The sequence below is a fragment of the Sebastes fasciatus genome, chromosome 20, assembly GCF_043250625.1.
Source record: "Sebastes fasciatus isolate fSebFas1 chromosome 20, fSebFas1.pri, whole genome shotgun sequence".
Taxonomy (NCBI): Eukaryota; Metazoa; Chordata; class Actinopteri; order Perciformes; family Sebastidae; genus Sebastes; species Sebastes fasciatus.
This window is the reverse complement of record NC_133814.1, coordinates 10,205,948-10,222,475: the sequence shown is the minus strand read 5'-3', so window position 1 is coordinate 10,222,475 and position 16,528 is coordinate 10,205,948. Positions and strand designations below refer to the sequence as shown.

At 40.4% G+C, this 16,528-nt stretch overlaps 2 protein-coding genes across 3 annotated transcripts; both read left to right on the top strand.

The window, feature by feature from the left end:
• The first annotated feature begins 1,509 nt into the window (after nucleotides 1-1,509).
• LOC141758629 (uncharacterized) lies at nucleotides 1,510-9,996 on the top strand. 2 transcript variants are annotated; one of them, XR_012591908.1, is made up of 5 exons: nucleotides 1,510-4,046; nucleotides 4,178-4,277; nucleotides 6,773-7,460; nucleotides 7,616-8,128; nucleotides 9,295-9,996. XR_012591908.1 is itself a non-coding variant. In XM_074620220.1 (5 exons), the coding sequence occupies exons 1-5, from the start codon at nucleotides 4,022-4,024 to the stop codon at nucleotides 9,459-9,461; spliced, it is 1,050 nt and encodes a 349-aa protein (XP_074476321.1). In that variant the 5' UTR covers nucleotides 1,527-4,021; the 3' UTR covers nucleotides 9,462-9,996. The 2 variants fall into 2 exon arrangements, 1 of the variants encoding a protein (XP_074476321.1); XM_074620220.1 differs by having other exon boundaries at nucleotides 1,527-4,046; nucleotides 7,616-7,685.
• A 4,275-nt stretch (nucleotides 9,997-14,271) lies between these two features.
• On the top strand, nucleotides 14,272-15,866 carry bhlha15 (basic helix-loop-helix family, member a15). The gene is made up of 2 exons (XM_074619245.1): nucleotides 14,272-14,410; nucleotides 15,074-15,866. Exon 2 carries the CDS (start codon nucleotides 15,168-15,170, stop codon nucleotides 15,723-15,725), a length of 558 nt encoding a protein of 185 aa, XP_074475346.1. The 5' UTR covers nucleotides 14,272-14,410; nucleotides 15,074-15,167; the 3' UTR covers nucleotides 15,726-15,866.
• The last annotated feature ends 662 nt before the right edge of the window (nucleotides 15,867-16,528 follow it).

Genomic DNA, 16,528 nt, shown 5'->3' with positions numbered 1-16,528 from the left:
AGTAAAGTATTACAGCATTAAGTAGACAATAAGATCACAGCATGACCAATTTTCATACTACTTCACGAGCCATGGGAGTGTAATCACGGTAGTAAGGCCAGAAAAGATCCCCATTTGTGTTCATACGTTGCTGGTTTCCTCCTCACACTATACAAGATATTTTCAAGTGTACTATCGGATGATGTTTATTGTTTTTACCACGAAGGGCACCTTTGTGTGTCGACACTTTTCATTTTGTGTCTCTCGGCGGAGTCTTGTTCCGCCAAGTCAGACGCACTTTGCACAAACAAGATATTTATTTCTCCCTCTGTTGCGAAATGGATTCTATATGGTGAATGATGGAGTAAGAAATGACTGTCAGTAATCCATGCTCTTATTGCACCGGGGAAAGGAATAAAGATAGACTTACCCCCACCCATCCATCCAAACCCTCCTCCCACCAACACAAATCCCACCCTCCTCACACTGCTCTGTCGCTACACTTTGTCATACAAACACACACACTACCCCCCTCTCTTTACGCTCACACGCACTCACACTTCTCCCAATAAGGCAGTGCCTTTGGCAGCGGTGGGTGCTGGTTCAGGCCGGCAGAGCTCTCAGGCCTGGACTGAGGAAGAGCAGGTGTACTGCTGTCAACAGAGGCTCATAAATACTCCGCCAGCGATATGAGATGGATTACACGTTTATGTCATCATATTAAGGGGTCTCTGTCAGCAAACACGTTTAAGACCCTATAATCTCCCGAGAAAAGTCATTGAGAAATGTCTTTTAAAGGGAGTCGATGGCACGGCTCGCTTAGTGCTGACCTGCAACAAATTAGGCATTCAATGCACAACCAGATGCAGAGCTGCACCCTGGCTTAATTTAAAATGTGAAAGCTGCTTACTTTGCACGCTCATTAAGAGGGCAGTTTTATTACTGTTGAAACCACGCACCTTGGACAAATATGTACACAACAGTGACATGTTTACCACTCTGTATGTTGTTATTTTAGTGTCACATTTCCCTCCCTCTCGGCCCTTCGCTCCTCTGCAGCCATGGGACCCTGCTGTGTCCAAATAAAGGCTGCAAACAGCACTACCGGCGTTCTGACTGGATGTTTCACTTTCCCGTATTACCCACAGCGCTTTGCAAGCTCCCCACTCCATTGGACTTCAGCTCCATGTGCTCCTTCTTCAGGCCTCCAGCACAGTGTACCCCGCATGCTCAGAATAAGCCCAATGATCTCCAATTACCCCCCTCTCACGGATTGTTTGGTGTCACTCGCCGTCTGGATGTGATGATTCTGCGCCTGCAGTGTAAAAGGATAGTTCTACAGTTCTCTAGGCGTGTACTGTGTGTGCATGTCACAACTCAATCGGAGCAGTACGATATAGTAGGTCCAGACCAATTAATTAAAAGTTCAAGCTGAGGTGCTTGGGCTTGTTCTCACCCTCTTTAGCACAACAGACACATTCTTTATTCTAGTTCACCTGTTCATGCCCGCGGGGTCAAGTTTCCCCTGTATGCCGCAGGGAATTGTGGGATTGAAACATTTGGCATGACGAAAGAGTTGGCCAGCTGCGCCTCTGGCTGGTTGGAAAGCATACTAGCCTGCTTGATGGCTTTCAGTTGGAGAAGTGATATTCCCTGCTTTCCTCTGCTTAAATTAACTACAGCAGATAATAAAACACAACTATTAGGCTTCCACTCAGAAGGCCTGAAACCAAAGAGGTCTCACACATTCATCTGACATTTGGATGCAGAAGTTGTCGAGATATCGGATTATGAGCAACTCGGACAGCACCACATCAATCATTCCCTCCCATGTGAAAATAGATTGTGCTAGAACAAGTTCCCATTTTGCGTCAGTGAGAAGGCTTTCAGCTCCGGCGACTGCATCGCACCTTCACACGTACTGCTAAGTCCAGTGAAAAAAGAGTTGACTATATTGAAACACTGTACTGTAAGCAGCACTGGCTGACCTGATATGGGGCCATGGGTGCAGGTTGCCGGGTGACACGATGCCTCAGAGGACCTATGGGGGAAGTGATGGGAAGGTCGGAGGTGGCGAAAAGCAAGGAAGGGAAGGAGAGGAAAATAAATGCAATCGCTTATTCTGAATTTGAAACACCATCTGTCCATCTCTATGTTCCTTTTCCCTTCTTTTCTCTTTCATTTCCACTCTCTTGGGAACCAGAGGTGGACTGAATGGTGACAGTGTTGCCTCCTGGGAACAACATCCTGATGCTGTCTGGGTGTGTAAAGCAGAACTCCAGCATCAGTGATTTTGTTGCCAGGGGGAGGACTATAACAGCGGGAACTTCCTAATAATTGTGGAGGTTTGGAATAGAATAAAATAGAAATCCTTTATTGTCATTGCACAACAAAATTAAATAGCAATCCTGACGGTGATTACACATCTATTACAAATAGAGAATATAAATAGAAAATATGTATTTGCTTGACCTATAAAGACAGTAAGGTATTGAACTTCGGATATTGCACATTGCTGAGTTGTATTGGTTTGGTAGTTACATGATGATGATATAGTGAGTTGTTTCTATTGGTAAAAGTTGTTGGTGGCAGCAACAGTAGTAGTTAAATGTGTACATAGTGGGCCACGTATTTCAGTATTATATTATTATTGTTACTTATTGGCAATTTATATACATTAGTCAAATTTATAAAGCCTCATTTCCTTTTTTTTTTGTTTGGACAGCCTGAGCTACTGTAAGAGCTCTGCTGCAGTTCCCCCCTCTGCCTAAGTGGTGGTTAAAGCTGCTTGCTGTTCTACTTTCAACCTCTAGAGGGAGCTAATGTTCACTGTTACATCTGGTGGGACCATGAATGCACCAAAAACATCCCAAATATAACATAGTATATACTATTAGAACACAAATGTTTGTTTTATCTGTATGCAATTGTATTTTAACTCTGATCATTTTCATGCTTAAGACTTGAAAGTATTCTGTTTAGATGAGATTATGATCTTCCTTTACGACTGAAATCAGTTTTAAATTAAAGATGAATTCAAACTAAATGATATTCATCATATTAAAGGTGGGATGAAATGACTGGGACAAAAATCATATAGTATAACACCTAACTCTGAGGCAGAATGAATCTTATTTGAACAGCCATTCATATCCAAATCATTATATGAACTGCTATGCCAACTTATCAAAATAAACAGTATTAACCTGTTACTAATTTTACTGAAGAAACTGGCAAGTACTTTGGGAACCACTGATTCTCCATATCGTCATATTATTTGTCTAGTGAAAACAGCTTTGTATGAATGCATCTGTCTCTTGAGAGTAATTTAAAGTGTATGCTGTTCTGAGCATGTATAGGAGTTTCACTGGTGTTTAAGGGACTATTTCACAACAAGGCATAATTATCAAGTGGTAATGAGTAATCAGTAATGACTTTACAAATATATGAAAGAGGTCCTTATGACTAGAAATGGAGCTTCTGGAAAAGACAAATACATATGACCTTGTTAATGGCAAAGAATACACAACAAACCAGAAGAATCCTTCAATTAGTTCACAACCTTGAAACCATAAAACATGTTTATTCTTGCAGTATAGTTTGCATGAAGTATAACGGTAGCGTTATTTAGAATAATAACACTGGTCTATGTCGCTGTGACATCCACTCTGCTGTTTCTCTCTGTTGTGTTGCATTAGAGCAGATAAGTTATTGATCCCCATCTAGCACTCTGCTGCTGCAGAAAGGCCAGCAGCCTCCAGGGAGAGGACTGTATATGTGAGCTCTTTGTCCTTCCTCTGTCCTCACAGCCTTTCTTTTCTTCCTCATCACCTCGCATCCCTTACCTCCTCTGATCTACTCCCCCTTATTTCATTTTCCCCCTCATTCACTCTCCATCCCGTCTGATCCCCCACCTCCCCATCTCCCTGCCTCTCCTTTTCTGTGCATCCCTCTATCTCCTCTCTCTCTGTGTCCATATGTTTAGCTCGTCTCTTTCCGTGCCTTCAATGAGCTGTCTGTCCTGCAGTAAAAAGCTGGGGGAATGAGTGGGGCTCGCAGAATGCAAGGTAGGAAAGCGAAATATGCTGGTGTCATGCGTGGTTGGATGCAGTTGCAACACATTTTGCAGCATCATGATGCAGCAGGAAGCAATGCCTATCAGTTGATAGCCCATGTTCCTCTCTTCTTCTTTTTACAGAGTTCAAATACTTCAGGGATGGAGCGACGTTGGTGATTTCACTGGATGGTTTGAATTGGCTTTCTAAAAGGAGATGCAGTGACAAAGGAATCAAGAAAAGGTATTGTTTTGAATTTTTAATCACTGTAATCGATGGAGACTTTGAATGTTTGTGTCTCTCTCTTGTGGTGGTGGAACTTCTGGGTGTCTGTTATTGTTATCCGTCTTTCCCTGGACTGAGCCCCTCCACCTGTTACACAATAAGGTGTTAATTTACCCGAAACAGGGCCGATTACAGGCTTCACGGCCTACTGCATACATATGTGTGTGTGTGTGTGTGTGTGTCCTTTTACATCCTTTACGTCATAGCTGCTGTGAGTCAGCTCCTCTCTTCCTTTCCTGAGTCACTCATCCAGCGGTTGCTTGGTTACCGCAGAACGGTGAAAGTTTCCTATTGCGTCTTTGTCTCCGCGGATGGATGGGCCCTGATATTTATTCAGGCTCAGGAGTGAGTGGCCAAATAATGTATGTGTGTGTGTGAGTGTGTGTGCGTGTGTGTGTGTGCGCACTGTTTCATCCAGTGGAGAACGGCTGACGAATCAGTTTTAGTACATCCTGTTGTTAACAGACGCTCAAGGGCTGTCTGACCTCTTAAAATGTCCAGTGGATTAATAAAAGAGAGAAAGAAGACATTGCAATGGAATTATATTTGTCTGTAAGAGGAGATTATTTTTAGACAAAGCCCACATATTATCTTGTTATGTCGAATTGCCAGCCAATGTACACCATCCACAACCAAGTAACCTTTGGCCAGGCACTAAACAGTCCCTTTAAACATGTAATTTACTGTCAGTGTTGGGCATAATCCTTAAAAAGATGAAGATATATGCCTCCAACACTGTTGACTCTCACTAATACTGATGCAAACAGCCTGTCATCCGGTGGCAATTACCATTTCTGCGGGTACCATTTACAACTGGTAGTTTATGTCAATATTGTATCGGTAGATAACCACTCCTCAGATATAACTGTCACAACCAAGCAAAAATATTAGTCGCGTACAGCTAACATAGCCGGTGTAAGTGTCGGACTCAGAAAAGGTCTGAATGACCAAACAGTATAGCTAATGTTAAATGGCCACATGGCAAATGTAAGTCCATTATTCTCTCTCTTTTAGCTCTGTTTTTGGTCTCCACCAACTCCTGCGGGAAATATCTGGATCTTTAGCTGATAAATGATCCACTATGTTCACCAGATAACTGTGTCCGTCTGCTGTTTTGGTGATAATATTTGGTGGTGTTTTTAGAGCTTTTTTGGTAAAACTTAATTTTACAGGTCCGCAAATTTCATGATAATTAAGTGATAATTAGCAAGTAACCTACTTGAAATTTCTTTGGGATTACTGCCATATAACCCCAATATTTACCTAAAAATTTATAGAAAATGACTTTTTATTATAAACATTATTTAATAATTATATGCTAAAATAGCATATAATTGTTGAAATAGGGTTCTTAGGCTTGAGACCAACCAAACCAAAACTAATAGAAAACACTTCTGATCAGGCATATTTCAAATAAGTTATTTGCTAATTATTATCTATTTATCAGCAGACATGGAAATAAAGCATATCAATTAACTTTGTATTCTATTCCTGGTATGTATTAAATAAATTACCAGCTATTGGAAAATAGCAGAATATAATTATTAAATAAATTCCAAAGAAATTTAAAATAGCTTACTAGATAATTATCACCCAATTACCATGATATTTGTGGACCTGTAAAATGAAGTGTTACCGCTTTTTTCATTGAAAAGAGCTGCTTGCTCCAGCCCAAAAAACGTTGCTATGAGAGCAGTGAGAGTTAACCATGGATGTATAAAGAGAACTGGATACAGCATTGGAGGCGGGGCCCTGTTCATTCCTATGAGAGTTGCTCAGTGGCGCATGAAATCTAAATGCCGAGTGATAAAGTATCCAGATCATCCGGCGATCTTTCAAATCCATTGGGCCCACAGAGCAGGCGCAGTAGCGTTTCCTTTAACTCCGCCTCCCAGCCCTTGCTTCAGTCTCAGTCTGAGTCTCATTCACATGAACGGAGGAAGGGAAATAACTCTGGATTCAGCTATTAGTGCATTTTACAACCTTTAGGACCTAATGATTTAAATAAGGGCTATTCAAGTGTTCGTACTGGGAAGTTGATTTTCCTCAAAAAAAAATTATCCGCTGATTTACAGACATTTCTTTCCCAATGTGAGTCTATGGGAAAAAGTATTTTTGGGGCCCTTTGGCATCACATGACGGACACGAAAGTTGTAGTACCACCGTTTGGTCACTACGAAAATTTGCATCAAAGCCTGGCGCTCTTCCTGGGGGCTTGGAGTTAACCAAAACAGTAAAGCAGACCATACAGCTAAACAATGAAACTATGAGGCTCAGTAAAGCTGAGGGGAGCTGCAGAATGCCCTTTCACATTGTCACGTTGTTTTCACATTGTCATTTAATACAGTGTTAGAAAAATATCAATTGTAGCCACTTCAAGTTATATGTTCGTTACAAGATGACGAACAGAACCAGTTTAAGTCTCAATGAGTCATTGTGCATCATTCATACAGGGATGAAGACCTCCAGCTGCTGATACCTTCAGGTCAGATAATGCAGACTGATGAAGAGCTGCAGGCGATCACCTGCATCCTTCATCAAAGAGGAAGTTCAGCCCCTCAGTTATGGAGGAGCAGTGACTGCGGATCAAGCTTGGTAACGCGGCCACCACTCTTCTCTACCTCCCCTCGACGTCGTTGTCTTCCGGAGGAGCCCGCACATCACTCATCAGCACTCACTTCTTTAGCTTCTTTCGCCCCATGGACAAGACTTGTTTTAAACATGCAGGACATTTTCAGTTTGATCAAAAACTATTTAAACATTGTGACCAAGCAGTACACTGTGGGTCAGCACAATAGGTTTATCATATTCTGTGATGAGGACATACCACTACTACGTTTTGGTGACATTTGCTACACTGAGGATTGTAGGACGTCTATAGGAGAGGATACCGGTTGGCACAGCAGTGATATCGACATGTTAAGTGATTTGAAAAACTCCACTGCCCACGTTCCCGACGACATCAACTGTAACGGGAATCAACATGAACTGGTTAGAGACAATTTTAACAACCCTAAAAGTCTTCTGAAATCCTGTCAAATCTACGACGCTCCAGGAGTTTTGTCTGGGAGGGACGCGAATGTGAAAAGGAGGAAGAGTGTGTCCTTCGATGATGATGTCATGGTGTACCTGTTTGATCAGGTACTGTCTGTTACACTGTAGCTTGGTGGGATTGAGCTTTGTTTTGCACTGGAAGGTTAAATACTTACTGACCACTCTATTAATCCAAACCAAGGCTATATGACACTTGTTTTCCTTTTTAATTTCCACTGACTATGCACTGTTACTGTTCTTAGGAGAGTCCCACCGTGGAGCTGCACTCTGAGGCCTGCACATCTCCCCCAGATGTCACATTAGAAGACAGTGGTACTATTTTAAAGGACGATGCCAGTGATTTTGCATGTTTTATCCCATTAACTACATACTGTGTACACTTAATATTACTGCTGAGCCTTTTGCCGTAGTGGAAAGTAACTAAGTACATTTACTTAAAGGTGCTTTATATGATGTCCTGAGCATTAATACAACAGCAATCGACTATTTGCTATGTAAAGATATAGAGGAGTAATGTCTACCTGAGCAGAGAATGAAGTCACTCTCCCTCTTTGTATGTTTTAATCCAAGTTTCTTGCTTTGTTGACATCGCCGGGCTGGCTGCTTGTGCCTTTTGTGCGTGTTCGGAGCCCCACTGGCTAGCTCAGGTCCACTGCTCTACACTGCTCTCATATGGCGGTTAAAGCTGATAACGACGTCGCAACCGAAGGCGTCGTTGCGGAAGAATAGCGCAGAACCTTCTGGTCCCCTCTCAGGTTAACACTATTAGCTCTATCAGGACTGTTGCCGTTGTTTTCACTGTTAGCATTGTTAGCACCGTTAGCTGCGGGCCCGCCGGTTCAGCCATCGTCATGTTGAGAGCTGCGCGGAGGCAACAGAAATAATCCCAATCTCACATTTAGCACCTTTAAGTACTTAAGTACAATTTTGAGTATTAGAATTATTTGAGTATTTCATCCCATATCACTTTATAGTCATTACAAGTCAGAGGGAAATATTTGACTTTTTACTATATTCATTTGACAGCTATTAGTGACCATTTACTTTAGAAATTAAGATTTTTTATACAAAATGTAAATTATTTATATATATATATACTGTATATATATATGAGGCATTGTTAAATGTTAAATAACCCAACATCATATAACTTTCGATTAGCTCCACTTCAACCAGCTACAACAGTAAAGTGCTGCTTAGACATTAATTCATTAACACTCAAAGGGAGCATTTTTCTGCACTTGCACACGGTTCTGTTACTTTTGGTACTTTAAATACATTTTACAAAAAAATTGTTCACGGTGTTTTCAAATCAACATTTTCAATGCAGGGATTTTCCTCATAATGAGGTATTTTTTACAGTGTGGTATTGCAACTTTTTGAATATGGTATGGCATTTTCCTTCCCTCCCAAGAAGTCACTGGTTTCAGTTTGTGTAAATGTTTTGCACTGAAATGAGCATCCGCCTTCAATATTTTGATATAATATATTTCTGGCTGAAACAGGATGTTGGAACAAGATGTCAGGAGGGATTACTCAAAATATAAGGAGGTATTATTAAGGAAAAAAAGACAGTTCTGATTGAAGGATTGAATTTGTTCAAAAATGATGATAGTGTTTTTTATTTTTTTGCTGGTGTAGCATGAATACCCAGAAAAAAAAAATTGAAATATATTTAACAAAAAAAACAATCATTTTGACATTTACTGATAAATAAGGTAATATTTTGACACTGAAACTTGGCTTACAATGTCATAAGGTATTTTGTTTGATTATGTAACTACATCAGACTGAAAGGCCTCTGACAATGTAACGACATCAGGGCGGGACAATGGTTAACACATGTTGTAAATCCTACTAATCCCAGATGCTGCAGGCTGTTGTCACTTCGTTGTCACTAACTGTGTGTTTTTGCCTGCAGGCTTGGAGTGGGAAGACGACTTCTCAGCTTTGGAGAAGAACTGCCATTTTCCGCAACACGCCCCGTCCCTGCCGACACAGACCAGCCCTGCTCTGTCCCGGCGCTTCTTTCTGTCCCAAACCTGCCTGTTCCTCACCCATATCACGGAGTCAGACCTTGAGCTGTGAGATAAAAGGGTTATTTAAACACACATATTGAGTTGTAGGTGCTCATTTTTATGGTCAAACGCAGCCTTTTCTATGACGTCGTCTGCCGTCAGCCAAAGGCCACCTCACTGTCACCATGGCCTAATGTGACATCCACACTTGTTTTTCTTTCAAGCAGCCAGCCTTGGCCTAATGGAAAAACTTACTAATCGTCCAGCTCGTCCTCTTCACCTCCAACTCATCTCCCCACCTCCTCCCTCCTCTTTTATGATGAGTCAAGGATTTTAATGGCTTTTTTTTCTCTCTCTCTCTGCTCCAAATGGATTCAAAGCACCTGCCGTTCATGACATCACGGCCACGCAAGACTGTGTGACAGTGCATTCAGCTTTCACAGTTGTTGGTTATGACAAGAGCACTGGCTATGGCGTGTTGCATAAACAGTGCTGTGCAAACCTCTTTGGGAAGCTGCTTTTCATGATTTTGTCCTCGGATCTGAGCTGTAAAATAGAAACATAAATATTGTCAATTCCAATAAATTTAATTTAATAAATTGTCATCTGTGTCTGAAATCCCATTTTTTATCTTTTATTTGTTGTGTTCAACAAATTCCAGGTTGAATACAAGGAGTTTATGTTGTTTAGACAGTTTGTTTTGCTCAAACAGAGCATGCTTGTGGAGGCCTTGTTTGCTTGCCTCATTACTGAAGTGTATTCAGCTCAGAATTTATCAGCGGCTGTGACTGAATAAACAGTGTGAACCTCAGGGGCCAGTGGAACCAGAAACTGAACAAACTCAAAGTAATAGATAATGTTTCCACAGAGCCAGCATCAGCGAGGTTTGGTTGATTAGATACAGTGTACCTGTGGAGGAAACTGTGAACCTGGCAGGACCAGTCTTACACACACACACACACACACACACACAAGCTGTTCAAGGACACCAAAAGCTAAAAGGGTTTGGCTCTAAGGGCTGGGAGCGTCACACCTGTAGCCTATTGTTGTTGTTGCATGTTTGTGATCTTCTCACATCAGTGTTAATGTTGCTAATAGCTGAATTATAGGTTATCTTTTATTTCATTCTTAAAATACTCCTGGGTAATGTCCTATTTTTAACTGCAGGCTACCATAAAGTTTGTTTTTATTATTACCTTCATATTTTCCTTTTGTTTTGAAAAAGGTCAATTTGCTATTACAGGTTTTCTTTAAAGCTAACATGCTACTTTTAAATTAATGTTGTAGCATTAAAAAGGAAAGCATATGAATTATTTAGTAGCCTAATAAATTACTCTCTAATTTGGTATAAACTGAACGAACAAAAATATGAATTAATTAACATTTTTCCCTAATTAATTAATTAACTAATTAATTAATTGTGGTTCCTAAACGTCATGGTTTTGGTATGAAATAGTTCTGAATTAATTTAAGAGGACATTTTAGGATTGTTTTTTTTAGTTTAGTTACAAACTTCTCACACGTAGAAATCATTATGATGGTGATGTAAACACGCATAGGAAGAACACTAGCAGTATTAGCATTAAAACTGTTGTGGTTTAGAATAGCCTATTTAAATGCATTTCTGAAACATTCAAGAAGAAAACATATACTGTTAGTTAATCTATGATAGCAGATTATTAAAAGAACAAAAATGAGAAATGGTAGATACAGAGAGCACTATAAGCCTGATAGCTATGTTTCTAAAATGTTTAAACAGCTACTTTTAGGCCTACCTCGATTTCAAAACAAGTGTCTATTCTTTAAGTTAGGAGTTTAGAGAACTTTACTTTCAAGAAACCCATTTAATCTAATGTTAATTGTCAGGTTTTCTTAGATTTTGATCTAAGAATAATCATTGTGGTCAATGTTTTGTCATTGTGGCTTCTAATGCCTAACGTCAAATTCATTTTGGTAAGAAAAAGTTCTGAATTAATTTAAGAAGACATTTTAGAAACGTCTTTTTAGTTTAGTTACGATCTTCTCAAATTGAGAAATCATTATAAAGGTGATGTAAACACGCATAGGGAAGGACACTAGCACTAGCACCATTAGCATTAAAACCTTTGTTGTTTAGAATATTTAAATGCATTTCTGATACATGTAAGAACTGTTATGATAAATGATTGTAGATACAGAGAGCAGAAATATAAGCCTGATATAGACGTTTCTAATGTGTTTAAACCACTTACTTTTACTTTAATTTCAAAACAAGTGTCCATTCTTTAAGTTTTCTTTTAAGAATCCCATTTAATCTAATGTTTATTGTCAGTTTTTTTTTAAGCAGTTGATATTTTCAGAATAAAGATATAGAAAACATAAGCTACCGATCTGGAAAAGAGTTTAGAAACTGGGGTATTTCTTATTACCACATGCTGTGAAGCATGATTTAACTGAATGGTCAGTCAGTATATCTGCCATGACGCCACCTTGTCTCTACGCCACTATCTATCACAGCAGGAAAGGTCAAATAATCCCAACTGACAACAGTTGTGTCTGGGCCCTCAGGTCAAACAGACATGGTGGAATAACTTCAGATCACACATACGTAAGTGGGTAAGTGGTGTGTTGGTGATTACTCAAAAAAAGTTTATGATGTTACAAAATGTTCTTTCTTTGTTTGTTTGGTATATTTGCTCAGTTTGCAGTAGTTGGATTGTGGGAAAACAACTGTGCAGTGCAAAAAAAGTTCAGTTTGTCTGGTAAAAAGTAAACAATGTGACTAAGTTTAAATGAAACCAGGCCCAGCTTCTCTACATTCAGGTGTAGCCTGGAGGACTGTATTCAAATGAAGCAGAGGAAGGTGATAAGCCACAATGGAAATTATGTTAACTGCTTGAAGTTAAAGGAGTGGACGAGGAACCAAACTGCAGCGTTCCTGACTCTGTTAACTAGCTCATTTTACTCCTTTACAATAGGCCAAATAATGCCATGTTAATTATTGTTGCTTTTAATGGAGACAAGATGATGTAACACCATGGTGCTAAATGATAATGATAATATTTGGAAGGAAAAGTCTATGCTGATTATTTGAACAAAAAGTAACTAACCCTATATTCACTCATATTCATTATTATATTATTATATTCATTCATACTTCTGCTACAATTCATTTCCAAGAGAAATATTGCACTTTTTTTTTTTTTACACCACAACATATATTTAATAGCTGTATTTTTTGATTTTACGCACAAAACATTTGATCAGTTTATAAAATATGATGCATTGATACAGTTTAAACTACTCAACAGTATATGAAGCAGTTGAAATTAGCTTCACCTTGTCCAACTACACCATTAAAGTGGTCCTACTGCTAAATGCATCAATGAGCTGATAATAACAGGTTGGAGCCAATCTACATAATTTATATTTTGCTGAGTCTTTGGGGTCTTTGGGGATTCTGAGGGGAAATCGGGAGCAACTGTAACAGTTTTTGGTTTTGATGTCATAACTCATAAACCTCTGGAACTATTTGGATAAATGTTTTATAGGTAACTTGTATTTGTGTTCTACTTGTTAACAGTCATCAAATGTTTTTACAAGCTATGTTAGAGTCACAATTTTGACTGAAACACGATATATAAAATAATACATCTGACCCCACGTGCAGGGGCGATTGTCATTTTATCCCGTTTCAATTGCGCCATGAATCACACATAGATGTTTGTCAATTTAAAACATAATTTTGTAGTCTTTCTAATAACGTATTTTCAAAGTCTAATACTTCAAAAGTTTTATAACAAACTGCAACTTTCTTGATTTGCAAAACTATGTTTATAAGTTGACAGACATATGTGTGATCCATGGCGCAATTCAACCGGGATCAAAACAATATTTGTCTCTCGCTGTTGACCACCGTTCATATTTTTTCCAAATTAATGTCCCATGGTGGTCCACCGGAAGGGGCGGGACTTCACCTCTCTATAAAGAAATAACAGACCATATGTAGAATATATAGAATTCTGTGATTGACCAATCAGAAACGAGTATTCAACAAAGCCGTGTTATAACTTTGCATAAACGCCAAGGACGACAATTAAACTACAAAGAATATATATATACTGTTGTTAAAACAGTTTAATATCCATACCAATCAATTGATTAATTTCATACCTCAACAATAATGAGTTTCACGGTTCTGTGTCGTTTCTGATTGGTGCGATTTGAGATGTTACAATTGCCCCCGGTCTCCCCTACTTTAAAGTAAAAATGTTGAATGCAGGATTTTTACTTTTAATGTATTTCAGGTCAGGTCAAGTCAAGTCAAGTTCAACTTCATTGTCATTTTTCCACATACAAAGTACACGGTTAAAACGAAATGTCGTTGCTCGCGGAGCAAGGTGCAAACACAGACATACAAAAACAGTCACAAACATAGAACATAACACAGTGAACAAAGTGCGAATAAAAAGTGGATGACAGGATGATTAACAGAGTAAAAGCAGTATAAAAGCAATCAAATCTTTAAAGGTACTATATATAAAAAAATAAGTAATTCTTCTTGTATAAATACCTAATAAATAGATAAATAGAAGTGTCAGTGCAAATAGTGGTGCTGGATTTTCATTGCAAGTAGTGCTATTTTTTTTTTTGTCTTAGCAAATGATCTGAATACTTGTTCCACCACCAGGCTATAAATAAAACGTTGGATTCCTTTCTTTCTTCAATGATGCAGTAATTATTAAGAGTACATATAATTGTGTCTGTGTTGTGGCATGGTGCAGCAGCAGCAGCAGCATGTGGGCAGAGCACAGAGCTGGAGAGAGTCAGCTCGCTCTCTGATTGGCTGAGCAGCGCTACGTGTACATCAGTCAGTTACAGGTAGCTCGCATGTGACAGTTATCTGCGTGCGTGTGTGTGAGTGTGTCTGCTGCTGCTCTCTGCTCTCTACTTCATGGGATGCTGCTTTCAATCACCGGCTGCATGGTGAGGATTTCTCTGTAAACACTCAGGAGGAGGAAAGTTAGTTTAACTTCCAAGGTAAGGCTTTTTGTTTTTAATGTTTTCTTTGTGTAGCTGTTTCATTCACTTTAATGGCTGCTGTGTGTGAATGCCTTTTGCCTGTTTATCTCATATCAGTTACTAATGTAGTGATTAAACTTGGCTTAGGAAAATAAAAGAGAGGGATGTTCTTTTTTTTTTTTTTTTTTACAGTGTGCACTATGTAAAACAGTTTTATCTTAACAGTTTTAACACATTAGCATATTTGATAATATGGTTTAAAGGAAATCCCCATGTGGTGACCACAACTAAAAGCTATACAGCAAATTTCAACTTTAATTTAAGGAAGTTCCTTCATAAGTGACATATTTTAAGCGAAACATCTACTGGGTAAAATGAAGTTATAAAGAGCATTGGAGGTGAGAGCTGGCTGGTCTCTCTGTGTTTTTTGTGAGTGTAACCTTGAAATGGGCATTATCGCATGCAGGGCCGTGGGGATAAGAGAGGCGTAGATTAACACACCAACATCATGGAGTTTTCACACTGCAAGAGGCTGATTAGATACAACAGGATGCAGGGCTGTTTGAATTGGAGAGAGAGAGGCTTATTCAGTAATTGGGGGATTACTGGGAGAAGACTGTATAAAAACACTGTTAAAATTCTTTCTTCCTTTCTGTATAACATTGCCATCTTTTCTTCCAGGCCTGTTGAAGCTGTGGGATCACTGTCAGAGAGAGAGAGAGAGCGAGAGAGAGAGAGAGAGAAAGGTGAAGGAGGCAGCAGCAGCAGCAGCAGGATGAAGTCCAAAGGGAAGGCTGTGAAACCATCCAGGAGGAGCTGGTCTGACCCCGAGCCAGATCTGGAACCAGACACAGAACCAGAACCGGGCTCCAGCGAGCAGGAAGGCTCGGAGGCCTCGGTGCGGATCGGCGGCTCCTGGAGGGGGTCGCTGAGGGGCGGGGAGGGCAAGCGGCAGAGAGGTGGTGGAGGCCGGCGGCGCAGGCAGCGCGGCTCCGGCACCAAGGAGCGCAGCGTCCGGCGGCTGGAGAGCAACGAGAGGGAGCGCCAGCGCATGCACAAACTCAACAACGCCTTCCAAGCGCTGCGAGAGGCCATCCCCCACGTCAACACCGACAAGAAGCTGTCCAAGATCGAGACCCTAACCCTGGCGAAGAACTACATCAAGGCCTTGACCACCGTCGTGGTGGACATGTCGGGGGCCTGCCTGCCTGCCGGCGGGGTCCCATCGGAGGACAAGCTGCTCCAGTGCTACCAGCAGCACCTGGAGGACGAGGGGGAGGATGATCTCACCCAGTACCTCACCCACATGCACAGCTTCACCCAGCGCAGCTAACAGTGGCTGCAAAAGGCGGTTTGGAGAGCAAGGAGGCTGAGAGAGAGGTGTGGTGGGGTGACCTTTAGGGTCAAACGATATCCAGTGAACTGCTCTGGGATCTGCTCAGCTGTCTGTAGGAAAATGGGTGCTGTTCTAGATCATAGACCTCTGACAAATCAACCCACGCTTGACCACAGCAAGAGGTTGTCTAGAACGTGCCCTTCATGCAAAATATGAAATGATTTGAGGACCATTTACCGAGCAGACAAAAAGACTGCAGACTGGACAGTGAAAAGCAGAGTGACATTTGTTATTGTGCTCGGGGGGCTCATCTTTCGCCATTCTGTCTCTTAATTTCTCATCTTTTACAGTTCGAGCAGCAGCAGGAGCTTGTTCTCTTTTGTGTTATCTTGTGATCTTCTTGTGTGTTGAGAAACCTGCTGAGCGTAGCCTCTGGTCATAACTGTCACGTCCAGGAAGAAAAAGAAAAGGCAAGCGGCAGGCCTAGCTATTGAAATGCTGAAGCTAGAAAGTGTGTTTGCTCATTTGCTAGCGACATTTTTTTTCTTACAGGTTGTGTGCACCCGTAGCTGGAAGGCACGAATGATATTTAAAGTGTGTGTTATTTGACTTTTTTGTGTCTCAAGGTGGGACATTGTAGTGACAAAAGATCAGGAGAAAGCTATTTGGGGAGTTATTATCAATAAACACATTTATTTATTGACAAGGACTGTTACTTTGACCATGCACAACACTCGCAAAATGTACTCCACGACGTCAACAACACTGATGTAGTGTTGCACGCTACAGTAACACAGTAT

What these genes read in the sequence shown, in the direction of transcription:
- LOC141758629 (XM_074620220.1), top strand. Translation starts at nt 4,022, where the DNA reads ATGAGTGGGGCTCGCAGAATGCAAG. An exon ending in GACAAAGGAATCAAGAAAAG is followed by an intron (nt 4,278 to 6,772) that starts GTATTGTTTTGA and finishes TCATTCATACAG; the next exon opens with GGATGAAGACCTCCAGCTGC. An exon ending in TGTCACATTAGAAGACAGTG is followed by an intron (nt 7,686 to 9,294) that starts GTACTATTTTAA and finishes TTTTGCCTGCAG; the next exon opens with GCTTGGAGTGGGAAGACGAC.
- bhlha15 (XM_074619245.1), top strand. Translation starts at nt 15,168, where the DNA reads ATGAAGTCCAAAGGGAAGGCTGTGAAACCATCCAGGAGGAGCTGGTCT.